Raw genomic sequence first — 24,976 nt, forward strand, 5'->3', positions numbered from 1 at the left:
GGGGCAGGCTGAGCCAGCTTTCAGGTCCTGAGACAGAACCAGGACAGGCAGGCTTGTATCCATCATGATGTCTGGTCTCCCAAGCAGGCCCTGGCATCCCACGTTCTCCTCCTCCCAGCCACCCCTCCCCGTCCCCACACTGGCCGCTCCAAGAGCATAGGTCATCCTGTCCTTACTTCTTTTGGGCTTCCATGCTCTAGAGCACTGGCCTCCGAATTTTCATGATCACACAACCCCAAGTAACAAAGTGTGAGCATGAGCCATAATCAATGCACATGAAGGTGTTTCTAAATTATGTGCAGATGGGACACTAAAAATGTGTTTGCTGTAAGACATACAAACACATTTTAAGAGGATAAGATAAAAATTGAAGTGAATTTTTGGTGTAAGCAATGTGATTGAATATCCTTCTAAGAAATATGTTATATATAATATATATGAACTACATAGAAAATATATATAAAACACATACACTTCTAAGAAATATGTAAAACTTGAAAGAATGGATACACCACTGAGGAAGAAGAATAGAGATTCAATAGGGGAGAGGTACAGAAATTTGGTATTGGATATAAGAGTGTTTGTATTATTCTTCTTTATTTTTTAATTTATCTATCAATTGTCTATTTCTCTCCTTTTGTTTGTATAAAATATTTTATGCCAAAAGTTGTTTAAATTAAAACCCCATATACTCAGAAATAAAACACACATGCACACGCCTCTCACTGCAGTCTCAAAAGGAGAGTAAAAGACTTGATTTCATAAAGACTGTTTTGCTATTAATTTGGACTGGGCTTTTTGCTACTTGCAAATGAGACTAATGCTAACGACTGTGACTGGACCAGTGCTGATTAGCTGGAGATGTCATCCAGCGGGAGGAGAGACCCCACAGAGCGGGTTGGCAGAAACTGGAAAGAAATAAAGTTGCTTCCTGGTGACCCTCAGCTTCATCCAGCCCACTCAATAAACCAGTAGGTCACCAAATGCCAAGGGCTGAGACATGTTGGAAGCACAAGTTTATCTTTAGAAACGTTCATAACAGTTGTAATGTTTTCTTCCTGCACCCAACTGGGTCATTCTGCATATGTCTTATGGATGTGACACTATGGTCAAGACACGGCTCGGGAATGATACCCCATTTGGAAACCAAGTTTATCGATTGGTATTACGGAAATCACTCACACCTCCTGGCTTTTGCAAATCTCCCTCCCAAAGCTGGATCCTGTCCCCAGATCCCCAAACCCTGGGGCAGGGTCCCAACATAGGTCACAGACCCCTGAGCAGCAGCTGAATGGCTTAGGTTGTTGTCCATCTTTGTAGTCTGTCACTCTGCACACCTGCGTCACAGCGCAACGAGGCATTAACTCTTACCTGCACTGCAGCTGCATGCTCTCTGCCAAACACTTAGTGATCAGGCCTCACACCTGTGCCTGAGGCAGGCTGACCTGTGACGTCATACACTACTGAAAACGCCCTGTGGTATCAGAGCGGTTGGCTCACAGCAGGCATACCTGCTAGATGAGAAAGCCCCGGAGGCTGGGATCAGGTTGGCCTTGTCCTGTGCTTTACCCCAGCACCTAGCACAGAACCTGGCCTGGAGCAGGCTCTCGATACGTGTTTGCTGGGTGATGGGTAGATGGGCAAATGAGGTATGAGTGGGTAGGTAGAAAACTACACAGATGATGAATGAATAAGATAAAATGAAGGGATGAACTGAAGGGCAGCTGAAGGCCACCAGGTGGTGAGTACCTGCATCCCCTTTGTCACCCTTGGCTCCATCTCGTCCATCTCTTCCAGGCAGACCATTGTGACCGGGATTCCCAGGGATGCCAGGGTGCCCTTGCCTGCACGTGTCCTCTGAGTTTCCGTTTCCTGTACAGACTCCAATGGCAAGCAGCAGCCACCAGATCCTCATGGTTCAGATGACAGACTCTGAACTGAAAGAGGGAAACACAAACCGAAAGGAGAATCCTTTGTCCCTAGGGCTGCGGGCATGGCCTCTGCTCCTTGAGTAGGGAATGGCCCCACACCTGGTCTGACTTGGTTAGGGAAGGTGAGGGTAGAAACCCAGCAGCTGACCAAGCTGGTTACAGTCAGAAGGACATTGTCCTTGGAAGGTAACGTGAGATTGGAACTGCTGTTAATGGTGAATGATCAGTGAGGAAGCCGAGTGGGAAGTCAGGATGCTCTTCCGTTCACTGTTTCACTTGGGCAGACTGCTCTTCTGAGCCAGAGAAGAGATGAACGCTTACTTATCTCACAGAGCTGTTGTAAAGACCAAGTTTGATCACAAATGTGCATGAACGCATATTATAAATAGTAAAGCAAACATAGATCTGGCAATTCCACTTGTGGGTATATACCCAGAAGAACCGAAAGCAGGGACTGGAACTGAGCACCCATTTCACAGCAGCATTGTTCATCATGGCCAAGAGGTCCACCACTGGGCGAATGGCTGAGAAAAATGTGGTACATGCATACAGTGGAATATCATCCAGACTTAGAAAGGAAGGAAATTCTGACACGTGCAAACATGGAAGGACCATGAGAACATTATGCTAAGTGAAATAAGCCAGTCACAAAAGACAGATCCATATGATTCCATGGATAGGAGGTATCCAGAGGAATCAAAGTCACAGAAAGGGAATGCAGGAGGGTGGCTGCCCAGGAAAGGGGGAAACAGGGAGTTGTTTAATGGGTATGAAGTTTCAGTTTGAGAAAATGAAAAAGGTCTGGAGATGGACAGTGTAAACGTACTTCATGGCACTGAACAGCACACTTAAAATGGTTCAACTGGAAAATTTGATGTTATGAATATGTGACCACACTGAAAAATTAAATTTTAAAAAACAGTGAAGTATTCCCAGCAGTCCTACCATGATTAGGTGTGTTCTTTGAGTTAAGGTCTTGTTTTTGTGGGAGGCCAATGTGAAGGACACACACACTCACAAAGTCACATGGTTTGGGAGAAGCGCATTTTCAAGTCTTTTCCTGTATAAACACTGCGCCCCCCACCCCCGACCCCAGGTTATTGATTTCCCTGTCCCAGTAGCGACTGTACATTTGTTTAATTGTATGAATAAAAATGTGGCTCCCTTTGGAATCCCTGTACTGGCCAGCCACAAAAAAAAGAAAAAGAAAGGAAAAAAAAAAATCTGGCTCCTCATCTGACTGTATTTTCCTCATTATTGTGTTCCCAGTACTCAGTATTAAACCTCGAGCAGCATATCTGTCAAATGGAATGAACATATGGTAGATATTGTAGGACTTAAAAAACAAAACAAAAATATCGGCTAGTGCAACTGGTCAGAACCCAGATCATAAAATGCTGGCGGCAAGGTAAATCTGCAACCCTTTGGAAAGTTAAACAGCAAAAGACCATCTTTGACCCAGTGATCGCATCCCTAAAATTCTTAATTCAAAATTTGTGTGCCAAAGTTATTAACTACAGCATTAGCCAGAATAGTGAAAAAGTGCACACTACATAATGTGTAACAACAGGAGAGTGGCTTAGTAAGCAGAGGAATATGTAACCACTGAAGTAATTATGAAGGTCATGTGGAATATGTAAAAATGTGTGTTGTGTTAAATAAAAACAGTAAACTAAAATGCCATGCACGTTATGAATGTACTTATATGTATATGTATATTGACAAAAACTACAAGTGAATCTACGCATATGAACATGGTTTCTTTAGAAAGGTGAGGTCATGGAAGTTTTTCTTTTTTAAAAAATGCTTTTTTTTTTTTTTTACAGTGCCTATACAATTATTTCTAGATACATAGTACATATTTTTTAAAACCAATGCAACACTCTGCTATCCTAAGGACTATGTTGCCATGAAGTTTTTTTTTTTTAAAAAATGTTTTTTTTTTTTTTTTTACAGTGCCTATACAATTATTTCTAGATACATAGTACATATTTTTTAAAACCAATGCAACACTCTGCTATCCTAAGGACTATGTTGCCATCTTGTGGGAACCTGCAAATATCACAGGGTACAGTCTAGGACACGCAGATGTTTCCCTTCGAAGTCGCAAACTCACCCCATTTCAGGAAACTGAGTCGAGTTTTCCTAGAGTCAAATTCCATAAATAGTCTACACCAGCCTCCTTTGTTTAAGTCAGAAGTGACTGGTAGCAGTCAAATCTAAATTCCACCAACCCACTTTTTTTGAGAGACCTGTAGTTTTCCTTTTCAACTTTTCAAACAGCGGCACAACAGTTATTCCAATAATTTAAAAAAATCACAAAATCATACAGATGTCAAGTTGGGATAAACTATATTTTGTTCTCCAGCTCAAGAAGATGGAAAATAGGGGCCGGCCCGGTGGCGCACTGGATAGTGCGCCGCTTGGGAAGCGCGGCGGCGCTCCCGCCCGAGGGTTCGGATCCCACATGCAGACCGGTTCCTGCTCACTGGCTGAGCGAGGCGCGGGAGCAACGCCGAGGGTTGCCATCCCGTTGCCGGTCCCCAGTCCAGTGCGGGGGCAACACTGAGGGTTGCGATCAGTTGCCGGACACGGAAAAAGACAAAAGACAAAAAAAAAAAAAAAAAAAAAGAAAATGGAAAATAAAAGCAGATATTTATCCTCCTATAATGTTTTCACTGGTTTTGCATGTTATGTAGGCAGAGAGTATGTCTGGCTTGCCTACACCTGTGCCTAGCACACAGACAACCTTCAACAAGTGACTTTGATTAATTGAACACGTTTTGCTTCTGAATAAGCAGTGAAATAAGTTGTAGCACTATCTCTAATAAGAAAATTTAGAAGAGTGTTTGCACCTCAATGTCAAACGTCAAAGATTCGCTCAAGGAATATAGTAGAAATCAATGTTATTTCACGAAATAAAAAATTACATTTGTGCTTCTTACAAAGCTCAGGTTCATTAGTTCAACCACACTTATTACCCTCAACGTAATTTCTATGTTTGGTCTTTCTCCAGGCTCTGGAGCTAGGACCCTTCTGTCTCCTGTCTTTCCCTGTGATCAGCTCCTCCTTCCCTCTTCTCTTACCTGGATTTCTGCCACCCCCAACCCCCACACCTAGACTAGTAATCATTTAGTAGGCACCAGCCTCGCTTAGAGCTTTTTGAAAATAGACAGCGTCTTTCCACTTTCTTATTTTCAGTGCCCAAAAGTACTTGTAGAAATGAATGAATGCAATATCACCCTGGTTCAGACTATGTGCGGATCATCACCTGGGGTGGTGACCGAGTGTCAAATCTGATCCTTGTCAATGCTTTTGGTGGAGACCACTAGTTATCTCCAACACCCCTTCTCGACTTCTTCCATGGTAACAGAAATTTCAGCTGGGGACCCAGCTGCCCCTGACAGACTGCCCTTCCCAGCATCCCTTGCAGCCTGGATATGACATGTAACTAGATTCTGGCCCATGGGAAGTAAGCAAAAGTGGAGTGTGCAACTGTGACCAGACCTTAAAGGGACGGGTGTGAGCAGGGTCGTGGGCCATCTTGGACTCCCTGAGGAGGGAAACAGTTTGAGGACAGAAAAATCCTGGTCTCCGATGACCACAAACCAGACCTTTCTTTTTTTTTTTTTTTAAATGATGACTGGTAAGGGGATCTTAACCCTTGACTTGGTGTTGTCAGCACCACGCTCAGCCAGTGAGCGAACCAGCCATCACGTATGTGGGATCCGAACCCGTGGCCTTGGTGTTATCAGCACCGCACTCTCCCGAGTGAGCCACGGGCCGGCCCCAAACCAGACCTTTCTAACAGCCCATCTTTGTCATGAGTGCATGAGACAGAAATATACTTCCAAGTTGCTTAAGCTACCATTATTTGGGGTCTCTGTGACACACAGCCAAGCCCACATCCTAACTAGCGCAAGACAGCTGCTGCCCATGGAAGGGCCACTTATCAGAAGTGGACATCTATTGTTGGTCAGCCTAAGTCAGGGTTGCCAACGATTCACTGGGCTTACAACCCCTCAGGTAATACATATTAAAAACCTACAATAGCCACTGCCTTAGATCCAGACAATCAACAGGAATGCACAGAGAAGAGATGCATTCTGCTGACATGTGATCTCACGAGCCTGACTTGGGACACAGACTTTGGAGTTAAAGTTCCTTAGTCCCAAATAGGTTATTTCTGGGTAGTCCCAAATTAAATAGGTTCTTATTTCTGGGTTATTTCTCTGTGCTTTACCTGTATTTCTCATTCACTACTAATGTTTTGATTCACTCTTCAAGATTCTTAATTCCCCCAATACTAAGATTTAATAAGTCCTGCCAGAAACCAGCTGAGTGATCTTTACTGGGCCTCCAAACCTCTAGGCCTCAGCTTCCTTGTGCATAAAACGCAAAAGGGTGAACTAGTGCCCCAACATGCCTCCCAGACCTGACAGTCTAAGAATCCAAATATCTTTAAGTTGCCTTCCAGGTGTTCTATACATTGTCCATTTTATGTATTCTTCTTCAACATATATTGAAGGGTTTTTTTTTCTTTTTACTATACTGTGTAAATTAGCATAGTCATGAATATAAAAATATACACATTAAATCTGGGCAAAATAATCTACCAGCTTCTCTTGAAAGCTTTCCTGAAAAGCCCTCTAGGAAGGTCTTCCATGGTTTTTATTCCTCCTCCTAGCCAGTTTGCAGAATTCTGGCAGAAAAATTTCAAAATCTGCTTTTATCTCCTGTTTAGCCTCTTTCTCAAAAATACATTTTGGAACGGGCTTACCCCTTTTCTACCCAAAATTCTATAGACATCTGACTATTTTGCAAATAATTAAGCAGGAGTATCACATTGATAATACAAGAGCTGTTTTAGGACCCAGATGCCTTAAACTGAATGTAAAGAAATCCTTACTTAATGCGCTTACCTGAACCCAGTGCGGCAGGCTGTCCCCAGGTGCTGTGCAAACCAGGACCAAGGGCAAACTAAATAAAATCGTGCCTTCCTGCCATACAATTCCCTAGTGGATGTATCTGCAAAATAGCAGGAAGGGGAGGGAACAGAGGAAGGCACAAGCTGTCTTGGAAGAGCTTCAAAAATTACAGCAACACTTGAGTCAGGTAGCATCTTCTACCAGCACCACTTACTTTAGAAAACTTAATTCCTTTTTTGTCCTTTTTAATAAAATGAGGCAACGTGAGGTGTTCAGCTGGGTCTAGGGGAGGAATCCCCAAGCAGGTTTCTTTTTCAAAGCGATGTTTGTGCCTCTGCTTGTGCAGCTTCTCAGCTGACCTTGGGCCAATTATGGACCAAGAGGAGAAAACTGGAGATGAACAGTGGCCAGGTCAGGCCTCATCTGGAGCCCAGACCACTAGAATTACTACCACTTAGATCTGCAAACTTCCATGTCATTCTTCTTGATTTTAGGCGTTTGCATAGCTATGGATTTAGTAGCGCTCATTACACACACACACACACACACACACACACACACACACACACACACACACACCCTCACTAAAAAAAAAAAAAAAATGAGAATATGGCACAACTATTTTTCCAATGCCATGTAATCACTGGCTCAACTCTTCCCGATAAATGTCTATTAACATTTATCTAAAACTTAAAAATGTAATACCAAGGTCAAGGGTTCAGATCCCATTACCAGCCAATTGCCAAAAAACTTAAAAATAATTTCAAGAGAACAAATGTACCCAATACTGTTTCTCAGAGGTGCCGAAGTCTGGTTTCTCCAGTGCAAATGGAGAGACCACACCGGGAACGGGGTGTGGGGTGGACGGGAAGCCCCACTTCAGCAAGCCCCAATCCTGCTCACAGTGCCTCAATTGCCTCATCAGTACAGCTGCCAAAACAATACCAAGCTCCCAGGCGTGGTGGCATTTAAGTAGATGGCAGGAATGAGGTCAGGGCCCGCTTCTGTGGGCCACCCCCCAGCTGAACCCAGACACCTTTGGTCCCTTCCTAGCCGGGATGGGTGGGGGTGGGGGTTCCGACAGCTCTTCCCCGCCCATTTTCCCCTCACCTCTTAGGGAAAGTGAAGATAAGTGGTCAGGGTCCCTGCGGGGTTCGGAATCTTGCCGAGCATCTGATGTGAACGTGCACGTGCGCCCAGGTGTTCCTTGGTTCTTGTCTAATGTAATTGCGCATGTGCACCCAGGTGTCCTGGGCTATGGACTTAAGTATAAAGGACAGCAGCTCTGATCCACGGGGCCCCCCGCCCCCAGGATGCACACGGGGAGGCCGTTGCTGCTGGTGTCCCCAGGACCCTCTGGGAGGCCACTGTCGCTGCTGAGGACGCTGAGGACTGAGCTCGTGTTGTCTGCTGGGATCCTCCCCAATTACTGAGCTCGTGGACCTGCAGTGAGGGGTCTGGTGACCCAGTCTGTACGACAGGCTTGAAGGGTCTGCGGGCCCTCGCTTGAGCAATGCGCGTCTCCACCCCAGGCGTCCTGCCCGCCGCCCGCTCGGCCGTTCACTGTCCGGGGCTGTCCAGGCCCGCGCGGGCGCTCTGCAGCCGGCTCCAGCCTCAGCCTCTCCCGGGCGCCCTGGCAGAGGCAGGCACAGGCAGATGTGACGTTTCTGCAAGAGGAAGCCCCAGGCCCGCCGCGGGCCGCAGGGCCTCTGCCGTCCAGCATCGCCTCCCTGCTCTGGGGTCTAGCGCACCTGCCGCTCGAGCCTCCGAGTGACCGGCGCCAGCTGTGTCTGCTCGGCCCTGCCTGGCCTCGCGGACCGCGGGTCCTCCAGCGCTGCACGGGGCTTCCTGCGTTTGCCCCCCGCTCCTCTGGAGGACCCCCACGCGGCAGCTTGCCCTCCCCAGCCGGCGCTTATGTGCAGCAGTTCACCTCCCCTCCCCCCACGACTCTTCTAGAAGAAAGTGCCGCTGCCTTCCATTCACTTTCCCTCCTTCCTGTCCATGGCACCACCTCGGGCCACCCTGTAGGTGCCCCCGTGCCAAGCTAACCCTCCCTCAGTCCAGCCCAAAGAGGGCGAGCACTTCGAAGCAGGTTCGTGTTCAGCGTAAACAAGCCCCTTGGCAACGTTTAAAGGAACACAGCAAACAATGGGCTATTTACTTAGCTTTTCTGAGCTGTTAATTAGACAAGGAAATAACCTACCCCACCCCAAAGGCTAAGTGAGCCCAGGGCCACGAGCACACCTCCCCACGGAGGGTCCTGGGGTCACCCACCCTCCATCAGCTGAAGCCAAAGCTGGGCCCTGCTCACAACCGTCTTATTACAACATCTAGTCTAGTCTAGTGACGTTTTGCAAGTCAGGGGGTCCTCTCAGCTCTCCCTCTGAGACTTCTCTCCCTCACACCCACCCAGTGGCTTGATCCAGCTCATCAATGGATCAATTGTTACTGACAGGAGGTCTAGCTATGGCAGGGCAGGGAAGGATCTGCAAGTCCCAGAAACTCTCCTGGTACTCTCTCCACTTTAAAAAAATATGTCTATCTTATTTTACTACTCAAATGAACTACCGGAACCTGTCTGGCAAATTAATTTTAATATACAAATACAAAACAACAAATATAGATTCACAGCATTTACAAGAAATCATTCAAATAACATTGTCAATTTTTTTTTACAAAAACTTCAACAAAAATACATATCAAGTTACAGCAATCTTGCACACCATACTTCAGCAGTCAACAGCTAATGCATCAGTTGGAAGCTGGACATCACTCCACTTACACAGATAACATCATCTTATCTTGAAGCTGATCAGTAAAAAGATTACCAAAAGCCTTGCGAAGGAGGTGAGCAAGTCATACGCAGCAGAGGCTGATATTTACAAAGAAGACCAATTATTAAATTACACAATCAGTTAAAAGTATTTGCTATGAGAAGTATGTTGTAGCTAAGTAAATTTACATAGAATATTTGAGCTTCTGATTTTCAAGACCAGCTAGTTTCTACTTATTTTTTTCCAGTCTTTTGAACTCCACTTTCTGTGCATCGTGAAAACGATATTGGCCAAGTGAAATTTTATTGTAGGGAAAACGATGTCAGCTAACAGTTTAACCTAGAAGTTGATTTGTGTACAGCACCCTGGGCCTGTAAGCCACCAAAAAGACACTCATACTTGTTGGCTCTCTCCTGTGTGGGACACTTCCATGTTTCTTCTCTCCTAAACGAAATAATAATGCAGAAATACTCCCCCTAACCCCAGGTAATCAGGCTGTTTTATTCCAGCTAGGAAACTAAGTATTGAGGAATATCAGCAATTGAGGCATGCAGATTTCCGCTGGAGGTACAGTGCTGGATCACCTGACATTTACAAAAGATTTCTATTATAAACCAAATTTTCAATTAAATGTACTTTTTGTTTTTAAAATTAAATGCATCTTTGGTCTACAACAGCAACATAGGATATGTGGATTTCTTGAACAGGTGTGGAGTTAAGTCTTCATATGGATTAGGTATAAAAAGGCACCACAATATTCAGAGATAGCATTAGATGGTGGTGAAATGTAAAAAATGGGATCTACTAGCGGGAGACAGAAATCAGATGGAATGAAAAACTATGCAAATGATATCCCATGAAAGCTCTGGCAGATTGCTACCGCTCTCTTTCTAATTGATAGGCCAAAGACAGAGAATGCTATTCTTTCAGGATTTTGCAAATATTCTATTTTATGATTGCTTATGATCTACCGCAGGGTTGTTGTATATTTTAGGTCTAATCAAAATTGAGAACACTGCTTTTTACCCAAGGTCATTTCAACTGTCTTTCAACAGAGTAGGTAAATGCTAAAACGTGAAAGATAGAATAGGTGAAATTCATCAGTGTTATGTCATTTTCTTTTAGGCTCATCCATGTTATATAAAGTAGGGTTAAAAAGAGGAAGACAGGGCCGGCCCGTGACTCACTCAGGAGAGTGTGGTGCTAGTAACACCAAGGCCCCGGGTTCAGATCTCATATAGGGATGGCCGGTTAGCTCACTGGGTGAGCGTGGTGCTGACAACAGCAAGTCAAGGGTTAAGATCCCCTTACCGGTCATCTCAAGGAAAAAAAAAATCAACTGAAAATTCAAGTAGAATCTACCTAGGACAGATATTTGATCAAATGATTCTGTATCAAACTGACTGGGGAAACCCCAGGACTTGACTTGAACCTAACTTAATAAAAACATGTCCTGGTATTCACGATTCTCAGGAAGTCCATGGAGGTAGGTGGCAACCGGAACTGAGGGCTCCGCAGAGAAATAAATTAGGACTCGTTACAAAACTTAAAGCGTTTCTTCATTACCCATGAGTAAATATCAGGAAATGGAAGACCTCTGAGTGACTCTTTACTTAAACTGAATCCTCACTGAAAATGTAACAAAAGCAAATTATTCTCTTTATTTCCTTAAAGTAATTCTCTTATATTACATTAAAAAAAAAACTTCAAAATTGCTGTACATATAAACAACTCTATTTAGCACAGACTCCTACAGTTATTGTTGAGGTGTCCAAGAAAAGTATATTTAGTTCCCAAAATATATCAGTACATTTTGTTAGTAAAAAGGTCAGTTATATAAATGCAACTAAAGCTGTCTCTTCAAGAAGCAAACACACATACACACAGCTATGCGGCACTTGCATGCACAAGGCCACAGCTCTCCAGAGAGTCTTCCCCACGGAGCAAGAGCAGTTTCTATGCAGGACACAAGTGTGAAGAGCCACAGAAGCAACCGAGTGGCTGTTAGTCAGGGGGCACTGCAACCTCTCAGCAGCGCTGCCCACAAGCACACTCGCCAAGGTGGCACAGCAGGGTCACAAATAGTCACAGAATGCTCCGTGGGCCCCCGGCGAGGTCCAGGGTTGTTTTCTTGATGCATGACGTCACTTCCTTCAAGGCAGCTCTGGATATGGGGGAAGGCAGGGGAGAACGGAGGAACCATATGCTTGGAAACCTAAGATTACAACTTTGTCTTTCACATGACAGATTTGTTTATTCTCAAGCATGGACCTATTAGAAAAAAAAAAGTTTGCAAGAGTAGCGCACAAAAATGAGCTTCTCAAACAGCAATTCACAAGCTGTCCAGCAGGATGCCTGCCATCCAGTGCACTGATTAAAGCGGCATCTCTCTGGCAGAGCCTGTCTTCTCCACACATCTTTAAGAGTTACCTTTCATCAAAATTGACAACGCAAAGAAAAGATTATCTGTAGGTATCAGCCTGTGTGGCCTTCACTCAAAAAGACTGCTATCTCTGAGCCTAGATATTTTGTTGAGATCTATTTTATAAAGAGTGACCTCCAGAAACCTGTTGGCATGTGACCAATGGCATGGTTATGCACTGCTGCTTTGGGTTTACGTGACAAGGTGGCTTCAAATCCCAGGAGGTAGGGATGCTCTGTCCCTCATGTGTTCTCCGTGGAATGTGCATGTCTTTGTCATTTCATCGATGAGGATGTCAGCAACAGCTGCTGGAAACACAGGGATACTCTTGAAGGATGCCTTCCAACCCATGCATTTTCATATTTACTTTATCATAAAAATTACAATGAATAGGCTTTTATATTCAAACATTTGTCTGAACAGCAGTTTCTCAGGTCATGATGTGTGTGCAAGATATGACTTCTGCTTGTGGAGTTACACAAGGCGCACAAGCGGGAGAGGACCTGGCTTGAGAAGGACAAGCCCAGCATACAGCAGGCTTTCCCCGCTCTTGCCTTGCAAGTGCAGTGTCTTCAGAATGCTAAGTCACTCTGCCCTGGAGACCATGCCGCCAGGTGGTGATGCACGGTGTTTTCTCCCCTTAGCTTGCAGGGAGAGGAAACCTGCACTACCGCTGGCAGCTGCGTGCCCAGAACGCTACAGAAGGGAGTCAGAGCTCACCTTCCAGGTATGAGTAGACATGTGCCAGTGAGAGGCAGTGTCACACCAACCCCATCTCTATCAAGTGGCTTCCCTTCAAAACCACATGCTAAAGTGATCCTCTAATCCGGTCATTCCTTAGGAAAAGGAGTGCTCCTGGCATCCCACGTCCGGAATCGCAGGAGGGGCATGCTCTTCACCGGCGATGCCCATGGGGACTCGGCCTCAGAGCTTGATTTCGGCATGACATGGGTCTCCAAGTCCAGGCCACCTTAGAGCAGGTCACAGGGGCTTCTTGTGCAGGACAAAGTGGCACATCATGACTTACTCCTCCCTCCCACGAAGGCAGCTGGATCTCTGAAGACTGACAGTGAGTCCAAGCCCTCTCCTTCACTGATCCCCAAAAAGAAGTTTTTGGCACTGGGTCCAAGAAACTTTCCTTGGATTTCGCAGAGAAGAAACAAGACCGGTTCTCCTCTTTGTAGTCACCTCAGGGTTGTGAGGCCTCCGTTGTCATTTCCTGAAAGGGGTGAGCTTATTGAAGGTGTGCCAGAAGAGTGAGGGCTTCTTCCTGGGTTCTGCCAGGGCAAAGACCTGCTGCTGGGGGATGCTGGTGGGCACGGTGACGTGGCGCTGGTGGATGGGATGCAGGCTCTGGTGCGGCAGGGCCACAGGGCAGCTGCTATAGCCTAGCGCGGAAGGGGAGAGAGATGGAACATGGACTGAGAGTCACTTGGTAGCCAAAACTTGAAGTTCTTAGCTAATTCTTAATTCACATTAACCAAAAGAACATCTAATAGCTATCCTAAGAAATAACTCTTATGCTCGATACTGTGGAGCTTGACACAGGTCATCTCTTTGAATCCTCCCAAAACCGCTCCAGAGAAGGCACCATTATGCCACATTGACAGGGACAGGAACCGAAATGCAGGGAGTTCATGTGAATCACCTACAGTCACACAGCAGTAAGTGGAGGAATCACAGATGTACTGAGAGTTGAGATGAGAAGCAATAAAATGCTCTAAATGGAAGCCTGGTACTTGTACTGCCCCGACCAAAGATTGAATTATTTCAAAAATTGCTTGATTTCTCTGTGCCTCAGTTCCCTAATCTCTAAAATGGAGATAATAGTACCTTCTGGATTGTTATGAGAATTTAAAGAGTTAATATAAGTAAAGTGCTTAGAACAGTGCCCCAATACCTAATTGCTTTAATCAAAACTGTTTCATTAATGTAGGCATTTTATTTATTTTTTTTTCTTTTTGTCTTTTTTCATGTCTGGCAACGGATCGCAACCCTCAGTGTCGTGCCCGTACCGGACCGGGACCGGCAACAGGATCGCAACCCTCGGTGTTGCGCCCACACCTCGCTCAGCCAGTGAGCGGGAACCGGTCTGTATGTGGGATCCGAACCCTCGGCGGGAGCGCCACTGCGCTTCCCAAGCGGCGCACTGTAGCAGTGTGCCACCGGGCCGGCCCAGTGTAGGCATTTTAAATCTGTGCAAGTCAGCATGATATGATGGAAGTGGATGGGTTTGGGAAGCAGACAGGACTTGGTTGAGAAGCCACCCCCACCCCTGACTCAGCATAGGGCTTTCCTTATCTCACAGAGTGACAGGGAGGATGGAAGAGGATAACCCCTGTCAGGGGCCCCACATGTGATTACCCATAAATGTTAGTGGTTGCCCCATTCTCTGGGCACCTAGTTGCTGTGCAAGTGACTCTTAGAAGATAAGACAGAACCTAATAAATTCTAACATACTGATATTTACTAGTCACCTGCCAGTAAAAGTGGAGATGCAAAAAAAAAAAAAAATAAAAAAAAGAATAAAATATATTGCCTGCCTCGGAGATCTTTACAACTTGGTGGGGAAACAATCTGTACCCACACAGAGACTACAGGGGAATGCTAAGTGTCCTTGGTAATGAATTCTCCTCGGCCCACTAGTGGATGACCTATCACGGTCCTGGGACTTCATTGGTTTTTGTATTTGCATTTTCAGTTAGTAAAATTCCGAACGGGATAAATTTCACAGGGAAATCTCTCTCAGAGTACAAATTCAATCTTAATAAAGATTCTAAGAATACAGCACGTATTTTTGCAATAAAAATCCTTATTATTTAATTTCTATTAGGACTGATCATTTGTATTAACTGCACTGTTGAAAAATCTGTTTGCACATGAGGGCGCCTGGGTATGTTGCCTACACATCGCTGCCCAGGTAGCTGTAATGTGCACCAAGGGTGGGGATCCCTGCTCCAAAAAGCTCATGTGTCTCTGGTTTAACTCACTGCCTGATATACTGAACTTTCAGATCACTTTTCTTACCTAAACTAGAATGTAGCAGCCTTCAATTTGGGGCTGGAGATTTCCTCCTCAGGAGACCTCGGTCTGCCTCATGCTGGTGGCCTGCGTCACCTGGTGGAGAGTGTGCCCTCTCCTCAGGAGGGAGAGGAGCAGAGGTGTGCGTGGGACCAAAGGTCCACAACCTGCACCCTCGGGTCCTGCCTCAAAACAGGTCTTATATGCCCATGTTCAAATGGGATCAAACACTGATACTCAAAACCTAACGCAGCTTCTCTCCAACTGCCCGTTTTCCTGAATCTATCGTTTTGGGTTTAACTCATTCTCCTCTTCGTCTCTCAGCATTGGTCACAGGCTAACAACAGTGGGCGCCCCCCACTTGCACTGCAATACTGATACACACACTAAGGAGATAAGGCTTCTCCAAAACTTACCTTTTGACTTTCCATGTCCTGCCTTTTGAGCATTTAACATGGCAAGTTTCTTTTGACTATCAGAAATTTCCATTCCTAAATTTAGAAACAAATGTGAGATATATTCAGAACAAGTGAAATCATTCCATAATAAAACTTGCACCACAACCCATATTAGTGCTGAAGTAGTCATCATAACCCGAAACAAAGAAGCTTAATCCTCAAGGGACCTTGAGCAGTTGAAAAGACTGGAAAAGGAGAAGTCACAAGGATTATCACTAGGGTGGCCACAAAATTATCCTCCAAACCTGGGGTTAAGAGTGAAATGGGGTGCTGTTAGTAGTGAAGCCCAGACTATCTGTGTAAAGCCAGACACTCGGGGCAAATGTTCACACAGGATCGCCCTGATTATAACCCTAAAGTATGGGGCGCTGGGAGGAGAAGTCAAAGCCAAAGGGCCCCAGGGCCTGTTCACCTCTGGGCTGTGAGAGCTATGTGAGTCAGTGACTGTCCTCAAAGGTACCGCCTGAGTAATGAAAGGGAACCGGACTTGTACCCCAGCTGCACAGAGTGGTGCTGTCTGCGTGCAGTGGGCGAGCTGGGTGCAACTGTGCAGCCCTGGCAAACTGGAGAGGAGACAGGCGGCAGGTGCTGGGTCCTGCCTTCCAGCGGGCAGCATTCCTCCTGGAGCTGATGCGGGACCGCCCCTGCTACTCACACTCCTGAGTCATGCCCCGGGACTCACCTCGCCCTGATATGCTCCGCACCCCCAGCCTGGACTCCTTCATCTGCCCAACATCTGTTCCTGCCTAGTCCTTGATATCTCACTGGCTCCCCACACTGGTCCCTGGGCCCCTCACGCCTCCTGGCCCTCCATGGCCATCTTGGGGCGTGGACCTCTCCATCCTAGTCTGCAGTATCTCCAGCATCTGCCCACACACCGTGTATCGGGCACTGAGACCAGCACAGCATTCCAGCAAGGGCCTGGGTCCTGTTCTATCCCACACTCACCCAGTTCACAGCTTAATGGCTCAGGAATGCCCCGTGCATTCAGTCATTTGTGCATCCATTCATTCATGTCTTTGGACGCTAGGTACGGGGAAACATTGCACAGCAAAGGGATAATCAGGCCGCTCCCTTCTTTTCTGCGGAATGGCAGAGTTGAAAAGTGTTTAGGATGCCCCTGCACTAGACAACATCACGTGATGGGTAAAATTAAGATAGGTGGCTTTGTCATTTTCCATTTTAGTAACTGTCATCTGCAAATATCTGAAACATCTTGGGTATGACAGTGATTAGCTTTATTCCAATGGGGCCCTAGTGTCAGCACCAATATACGGCACTTGATGGCAGTCAGATTTCCTCTTGGTCTAAAGGACACCCTGACACTCAGTGGAAGGACCACCTGGGAGGTGGTGAGCTCCGTGTCATTACAATGGTCCAAACACCTGTTGAGAGTATTTCTGAGGAGATTCCTGCTTCTGATGGCAGGTCAGCCTAATCGACTTGTAAATCCCTTCCAAGTCTAATATACGATCCCACGGGACCTCCCATGGCGTCATTACAATGGTCCAAACACCTGTTGAGAGTATTTCTGAGGAGATTCCTGCTTCTGATGGGAGGTCAGCCTAATCGACTTGTAAATCCCTTCCAAGTCTAATATACGATCCCACGGGACCTCCCATGGCTGAGAGCAAAATCCACAGCCAAGCCTAGAACCATGGCTGGTTCTGTCCAACATGGGGAGGACCAAGAAAGCTCCTCCTGGTTTGCATTCTAGTTTCCCTCACAGCAGAGCAGCAGGCGAGGATGGGAGGAGACGCCTGCCCTCCATACTGGACCACACGGCCTTTGAAGTCTGGCTCACTTCAGCTGCAGAGATAATTATCCTTCATTCCATCTCATGCTTAAGGCACCCAGACTTCCATTCAACAATCTGTGCCCAAAACCCTCACGTGCTAGAGGCCGTGGGTACTGCCCTCACCAATGCCAGGCACAGCAGCCTCCATCTCACAGGGCTAATACCTCCAGGTCAGCAGAAGCCAGGCAGACAAACTGAAGCACCAGTGTAATACTGAGTGTGAGGGAGTGCTGCCTTAATTGCAATGTACGATGGATGGTCCTCAGTGTCATGGGTGAGAGAGAAGTGGACACACGCAGGCAGAGGTGCTGGAGCTGAATCAGCTGTGGCAGCAACATAAATTTAAAGTGATTTGCAAAGGCACAGCTCAAGGGAAAACCACGGGAATCATGTGATATTTCTGATGGCCTTGGTGAGAGTCGCCATAGTGTGCTTCAGGCTGGTTTTAAATCCTACTCAGCCAGGCTGTAAGAATGAGCCAGTTCCTTAAACCTCAATTTTCTCATCTGTAAAATGGGTATGATAATAGTAAACCACATCATAGAAATTCAGTAAGACAATCTCTATAAACGTGCAGCAGAGTATGAGGGTACTTCAAAAAGTCCGTGGAAATAGTCATATTATCTTTTTTTTTTTGTCCTTTTTGTGACCGGTAAGGGGATCGCAACCCTTGGCTTGGTGTCGCCCGCACCGCGCTCAGCCAGTGAGCTCACCGGCCATCCCTATATAGGATCCGAACCCGTGGCGGGAGCGCCGCTGCACTCCCAGCGCCGCACTCTCCCGAGTGCGCCACGGGGTCGGCCTGTCATATTATCTTTTAATTCTATTTTCACACAAACGTTTTGAGGTACCCTTGTATCTGGCACAGGGTTAATTAATATTGAATAACTGTTACCCGTAGGAACTATATCTGGCCTGGCCCGTGCGTAAGCAAGTTCGAAAGTACTTAGGATTTGCAAATCCTTTCTCTTTTCTCAGTGGCGGGATTTAGCTTGGGGGGAGAGGGCAGGCATGGGAGGGGGGCTGGAGGTTGGGGTTGGAAAGCAGAGGCAAAGGCCAGCGGGCCAGGCGGCTCACCCATCTCCCGGTCCTCCTGCACCCGCCTCCTTTCGTCCACACAGGCCTGCAGCCACCTTGCCTTGTCTTCTTGTTTTTTGGCACAAAACAGATGAACCTCATCTGTGGTCCTACTGACGAGCTTGAAGGCATTTTTCAGGCTGAGGTTCCAGTCCTTGTCCCTCCCGTCCTCCAGGTCCACGAGCTCCATCTCATCCATGTCTGTCCGGCCCTTGTAGTAGAGCATGTCCCTGCGCAGCAGGTCCTTCTTGCAGGACACCAGCTGGTGATCAAACAGGAAGAACACCCGCTGCTGGCTCCTGCCTTGCTTTGTGATTTTGGTCAATTCCCCAGAATGAATCAACTCTGAACTTCGGTCTAAAATATCCAGTCCCTGGAAAGATAAAAACACACTCTTGACTTCCCTATTTTCCAATTCTGATCCCTTAAGGTATCAGGGATCCAGAAGAGGCCCCTGACACACAATCTTTCTCGGATTTTCCAGTTACCTGAGACCACCCACTGCCTGCCCCGGTTCACAGGTGGGCAGGGCCTCAGAGGCCATTTAAATCTTGGTTTATTGTTCTCTTTGTGTGTGAAATTTCTTTCCTCTCTTCCCACTCAATGAGAAATGTTACAATAGCTCTGTTCTCTGATGTGTCTTCCTTACCTGAAACCTCTGGTGAAAAGCACGCTGAACTGACGGAATCCAGTCAAGCTCATAAATGGTAGCTGACCAAGACTGACCCTCTGAGAGTAAGGGAGGACCGAGGAGGTTTTAAGGAATGGGAGCACAGGGCTGCACACTCTTGAGGCTTCTGAGTCAGGTGTACAGAAGCTCTCTGGTTTAGGATAACTATTTTTAGGGTCTTGGAAACAAAAGGCTAGACAGTACACTGCCAGCAAGAAATTAGTAAACTTCTGACAATAAATTATCTCCTAAATTTCAGAATCCATGATCAGAAAGAAAAATACACTTCTACAATACTTAAGTTGGATATAATTCAGTGTTACCTTATGGTATTTGGTGTGACACTGGCCTGTTTTATAAGTTTTATTCTCCCATAATCCCAGTCATATACAGTATTTTTTGGAGGCAGAAGAGCTTGACCCCGAAATAGTTCCTCTGTTTACTTGCTTAGAGCAATTCTGTGCCCTAGATTCTTCACTTATGAAATAAGGGAGTTGGACTCAGTGATCTCTGAGATACCATCCAAGCTCCAAAATTCTATAAGGCCCCTGAAATATAAATATTTCTCTCCAACTTTCACCACTATAACCTACTTCAGTTAAAAACTAACTTCTCCTCCAAACTTTCTCAATCTTCTGGGAGAATGAGTCTGACCAGTTACAACTAATGGATGTAGGGTGGATCTTACTTCGCCTAAAAACAACCTGAATGTTGATCCTAACAAAGCGGTACAGCAAAGAGGTAACCGGTATGAATTCTGAAGCCAGCTCTGCCACTTTCTAGCTATGTGGCCCTGAGCAAGCTACCTAATCTTTCTGTGCTTCGGCTTCCCATCTGCTAAATGGGTATAATAACAGTGCCTGCTCATAGCACCATTGAGAGGATTAAATGAGTTTATACGCAAATGGCTTAGACCAGGGCCAGACATGTGGGCAACACACTACAGGTGCTAGCTACTGTCGTTGTTTTTATAAATCCATACATAATTGTGTGTATCTGTTGGACTATTATTACAGGCTACATCAAGCAGTATTATTTGTACTGTCTTAAATAATGCTCACAGTAGCCTACGAGGTAGGTAAAGTTTTCCTCCCCAACTTCCAGATGAAAAAATCCATCTTGTGCAGATCATACAGGACCCAAACATAGCAGGTTCCTCCCGAGTCCCCCAGGCTCCTACGCCACCACATCTTGTGACTGCATTTGAGACATCCTCTTGCTGGTCCCTGGGAGCTTACTCTCTATCAGCAGAGACAGAGGCTGAGCAATAAATTAATCACAAACCCTCTTCAGATTTTATTTCTTCGTGGACATGGGGTGTCAAGTAGTTGATTGTTAAAGTTAGCAACATGCTTCAGGATACGTATTACCATTAATGGTACATATACTGTTAAAGTCAAGAACATAAAGTACCAATCACAGGATACACCAGAGCACGTAATCACTGGATGGAAGGCAGCGTCTGCTCACGTGGTGGGGGCCACTCACCTCCCAGCCCACCACGGACACTTGCCAGCGTGCGATCTTGTCTATGCTCTCCAGCCTGCGTTTGCGCTCATTGATCAAACACGCCACGTTCTTCATGGCCTCATAAGCTGCCTTTATGTTGTTGTAGTCACTGCAAAACGGGAGCAGCCCACCACGGACACTTGCCAGCGTGCGATCTTGTCTATGCTCTCCAGCCTGCGTTTGCGTTCATTGATCAAACATGCCACGTTCTTCATGGCCTCATAAGCTGCCTTTATGTTGTTGTAGTCACTGCAAAACGGGAAGTTAATTTTAACCATATAAGACACAACTCGCAAATGAACACTGACAACATAAGGCACTCAATTTCCAATTCCTGTACTGGTCCTCTAGACACAGCGGTATTTAAATAATAGCCACTGTTTCCTTTTTCTTGTTCCCCCATGAATAGACCACAGTCTGCAGAGGTTAAAGGAGCTGACCGAGTACAATTCAGAATTCTCTGGAATAAGAACGTTTTCATTCATTTCCCAGAAATCACAATGAGTGGAAAGTAAATGCCACAAGAAATAAGTTTTAGTCACAGTGACAATGGATTATTTTGATTAATAAAAAAGAAATAATAAAAAGAACAGTCTTTATTACTTCCAGTCTCTGCTTTCACTCTGATATAACAAGTTTTGCTATATAAAGTACTTTAAAAGTCACTAACTGCTTTCACGAGTACAGTAATTATTTGCTCTGAGTCTCATCTTTTACACAGTTCAGGAAAGGACACCAGAGGACACAAGCCATAGAGGTCTGAAGTGGTGAGTTATGTAAATGCTAATATGGGATTTGCTTCGCAAACAGATCCTCATTTTTGGTGCTTTTCATTTGCTGGATCATATCAAGCTAAAATGTGGGCCCCAGCAGGGCCCTGTCCCCCCAAGTCCTCTAAATCTGTAGGTACTGGAAGAACTGAAGCTATAATTCTAATCTACACACGGGCTGGAACAGAGCATGTCTGGTATCTGAAAGTTTTACATTCAGGTTCTGCTCAGCATTAATAATTTGGGGACATGTAAGCCAATCATCCAGCTAACAGGCTGAATTTTTTACTTTCCTGTGGTGACTTACAGGACAGACAGAGCCACTGGATCTCAGCTGGACTAAATTAGAATCCTCAGTACAGCCAGGGAAAAAAGCCTTGAAAGCAGATTCTATTGCCTATTTACCAAACAGAATTAAACTCAGCTCCTGGGAAGGCCCTGGGCACGGCCCCCCAGCAGACCCGCTGTCTAGACAGGCCTCTTCACGCACAGAAGCCAAGCAGGAAGTAGAAACAAAAACCACACGAGAGGGCAATGAAGAAAGGCTCAAAGTGAGTTTTTCTGTGCACTGCCGGAAAAGAAGCAGAATGTAATGTCTGTTTAGAATTTGTTTTGTTTACTTAAGACAAGGAAATGGGCTTTTTGTCATTTCCTTTAAAAGATTTTCTTTTTGAAATAGCCAAAATCTCAGAGTAAGTGCTCAGACTGAAAAATGCCCTTAAAAGAGAAACAATCAATACAGAAGAGGAACGCGGGCCACGGGCCGCAGCCTTCCCACCTTGGCAGGCAGCGTAGGCTGCTGCTTGCCCATCTTTCAGGCAGTTTTTGCTTCTAGGTTCTCTTATTTCCTCTGCCTCCTTATCATGATGCCTTTTCATTCTTTTTAAAAAACGTTTTCAAATTTGTGGCTCTTGATTTTCCTATTTTTTTCCACTGAACTTTTCTGATTTTTTCACCAGAAAAAGAAAAAAATATATAGTTCTCTTTTCTTTTATCTTAGATAAACTCTTTTCTCTTATTCCTTTAGTCCTAATTCTTTAAGTGAACACCCATGTCTAGGGTCTATTGTTCAGTAACCTTTCAATCTAAATGTGAACATGTTGCCCTTTCAAGCCTGGTGTCTCCCAGGAGTTGAGACAGACAGAACAAGAGAATGATCCTTCCCCACTCCCTACAGGGTGATATTTAGTTGTTAAAACCCAGAATTGCTGGGGTTTGCCACAGAAACTTCCTTTGGGTACAGTCCTTCCCTCTCTCTCTTCGCACTGGGACTCATCAGGACCCTTTCTGGAGTTGTGGGTGCAGCTGTAAGTGCTCTGCACTAGTGACATGGACCTCGGGGGTGTGATTCTCACCTCAAACAGTAAGCTTTATCCTAGAACCACGGAGTCTACACACAGTAGGTGCCCCATAACTGCCATGTCCCCACTGGCATTCCATTGTAGCCAGGCGAGAACAGGAACAATTAATGAAGTACTGCTACCTCAAGGCACCAAATAGATGGGCACTGTGGGGACATCTTCCTATGTCAGGGAAGACGGGTGTGCCCATTCCAGCACTGAACGGGTGGTATATCTCACCTATGACCACGCAAGGCTTCTGTGCATGCAGGAGAATGACAGTTTGCTATTAAGTAAGCAGGAGTAACTTTTTGGATCCCCCAGAAGAGACCATACAGCTAGGGAACAAGGACCTGAGATGATCCAGAAGCAATCAAGACAGAAAACAGAGAGTGTGTGTGTGTATTTTGCTGCTGCTGTTCAGGACAAGTGTGTGGTAACAAGAAGAGCTTAGTTAGGCACAAAGTAAGCCCAAAAGGGGGATGGAGCATTCAGGTAATCCTGGAAATGCCCTGTGCTCACGGGAGAGGGCAGCGGGGAGAAGGGCTGCAGACAGACAGTGCCCAGGCAACAGGCAAGGGCTCGGAGCTCAGGAAGATGCACACCTTCACTGACCCCCGCGTCCTGCTCCATCCCCTGACATTCCCCACCCTCTCGTGGTTCAAACTTCTGTCTCATCCTCCCAGAAGGGCTGCAGACAGACAGTGCCCAGGCAACAGGCAAGGGCTCGGAGCTCAGGAAGATGCGCACCTTCACTGACCCCCGTGTCCTGCTCCATCCCCTGACATTCCCCACCCTCTCGTGGTTCAAACTTCTGTCTCATCCTCCTGCTTCTGTACAGTAGCCTTTTGTGGCAGTAAATAATTAAATAATAACTGCTCTGAGGGTGAGCTGCTGTGAAGCACTTTAAGGAGTACAGAAAGGAAGAATATGCTTCTGAAACTGTATTCTCGCTGGTCTATTTCTCTTAAAAATTGTTTTATTAAGTACTGAGTAGCTGCAAAGGAATATTTATATAATATATGTGAATTATAAGGAAGAGCAAATACAGTAAAAATCCCCACGCTCTCATGACACAGTTTAAGAATTACCGTACGTTTTCATATCTCTAGGAATTTCTGGAGCCTCTTCAATTACCCTATTTCAATAGTTAACAATCATAAACGTTCTAAACACTCAGAACGTTTTTTCCATAGAGCCCACTGCAAGTGTGAAGTCTGACACGTGGGCCCAGCTGTCACTGCCACCTACAGGGAGAGCACCGGTGGACGCCTGGGGGCTGGCCCTCAGGGCTGGCCCTCACCTGTGCTCCTGCGTGGTGTACTTGAGCAGCTCGGCCAGCTGCAGAGGGTATTTACAGATCTTCTGCACGGGCGTGAGGAGGAACCCGTCGATGGCGATGTCGATCATCTGCTGCAGCAGGCGGCAGGCCTCGAAGAAGTGTCTGTACTTGCCCTGCTTCATGAGCGTGGAGAGCTCCACACAGGCGCCCGGGTGGTTGTTGCAGTACTCGGAGTAGATAGCAAAGCCCTCTTGCTGGGAAGGGGAGAGCACAGCGTAGTCAGGCGACAAGGACAGCCAGCAACCCTGCCCTATCTAAGGGACACTCCTGGAAAGGAGGAAGAGGTACTACAGCAAGGACAGGTCGTGACATCATTGCGCCCCACGCTGCTCTGCAATGCTTTCTGTGCCTGGACAATAAGCCAGAATTTTCTCTGCAGGAAGGACACTTCCACAGGCTCTGGAGGAGGAGGGGGAGGCTGCCTGCGACTCTGCACCTGGGCCCATTCAAGCCCGCTTTGTACACGCCCCAAAAGGTGGAGGGAGCAGGGACCTCGGCTGCTCCCCCCACCCCACCTCTGATCTGATGTTCAAACAGCAGAGAAGAGGGAGGTGCTGTTGCAAAGCCCAACTCTCTCCCGCCTGTGCTCTTTTCCCTCACCGATAAGCCCCTTGACAGAGAGGTGCCACGTGGTGCCTGCACCGCCTCCCGTCAGTCTCCTCCTCACCTCCCTGGGGTCCGGCCCCCACCTCACACTTTACGGCCTCTGCTCGTGGCCCTTCTCCTTTCGAGGCTGCTGCCGTCCTCCTCCACTGTACCATCTGCCCTTCTCCTGGACTCCCCGTCCCTCCTCCTGTGTCATGGGCTCCCCGCTTCCTCCACCCTCCCGGGCAGGTGCCTGGCGCTGCTCCTCGCCCTGACTCTGCCCTCATGCAGCTGCAGCTGCGCCCTCTCCAGAGCCGCCTTCTTCCTGCACACGCCCTGCCCCCCCCACCA

General features: G+C 46.5%; 2 protein-coding genes across 2 annotated transcripts in view; both read right to left on the reverse strand.

Moving 5' to 3' along the window:
• The window catches only part of LOC103597804 (complement C1q and tumor necrosis factor-related protein 9A), a 5,611-nt gene extending 3,696 nt beyond the window's left edge, over positions 1-1,915 (reverse strand). The window contains exon 1 of the mRNA XM_008581665.1: positions 1,750-1,915. Within this exon, the coding sequence (XP_008579887.1) occupies positions 1,750-1,915 (166 nt within the window). The remainder of the gene's footprint in view (positions 1-1,749) is intronic.
• Positions 1,916-11,229: 9,314 nt separating this feature from the next.
• The window catches only part of SPATA13 (spermatogenesis associated 13), a 20,601-nt gene continuing 6,854 nt past the window's right edge, over positions 11,230-24,976 (reverse strand). The window contains exons 4-8 of the mRNA XM_008581666.1: positions 24,002-24,234; positions 20,568-20,697; positions 18,410-18,782; positions 15,493-15,567; positions 11,230-13,443 (exon numbers count right to left, since the gene is read on the reverse strand). Of these exons, the coding sequence (XP_008579888.1) occupies positions 13,268-13,443; positions 15,493-15,567; positions 18,410-18,782; positions 20,568-20,697; positions 24,002-24,234 (987 nt within the window). The 3' untranslated portion in view covers positions 11,230-13,267. The remainder of the gene's footprint in view (positions 13,444-15,492; positions 15,568-18,409; positions 18,783-20,567; positions 20,698-24,001; positions 24,235-24,976) is intronic.

The sequence above is a fragment of the Galeopterus variegatus genome, unplaced genomic scaffold (assembly GCF_000696425.1).
Source record: "Galeopterus variegatus unplaced genomic scaffold, G_variegatus-3.0.2 Scaffold2429, whole genome shotgun sequence".
In the NCBI taxonomy this organism is placed as follows: domain Eukaryota; kingdom Metazoa; phylum Chordata; class Mammalia; order Dermoptera; family Cynocephalidae; genus Galeopterus; species Galeopterus variegatus.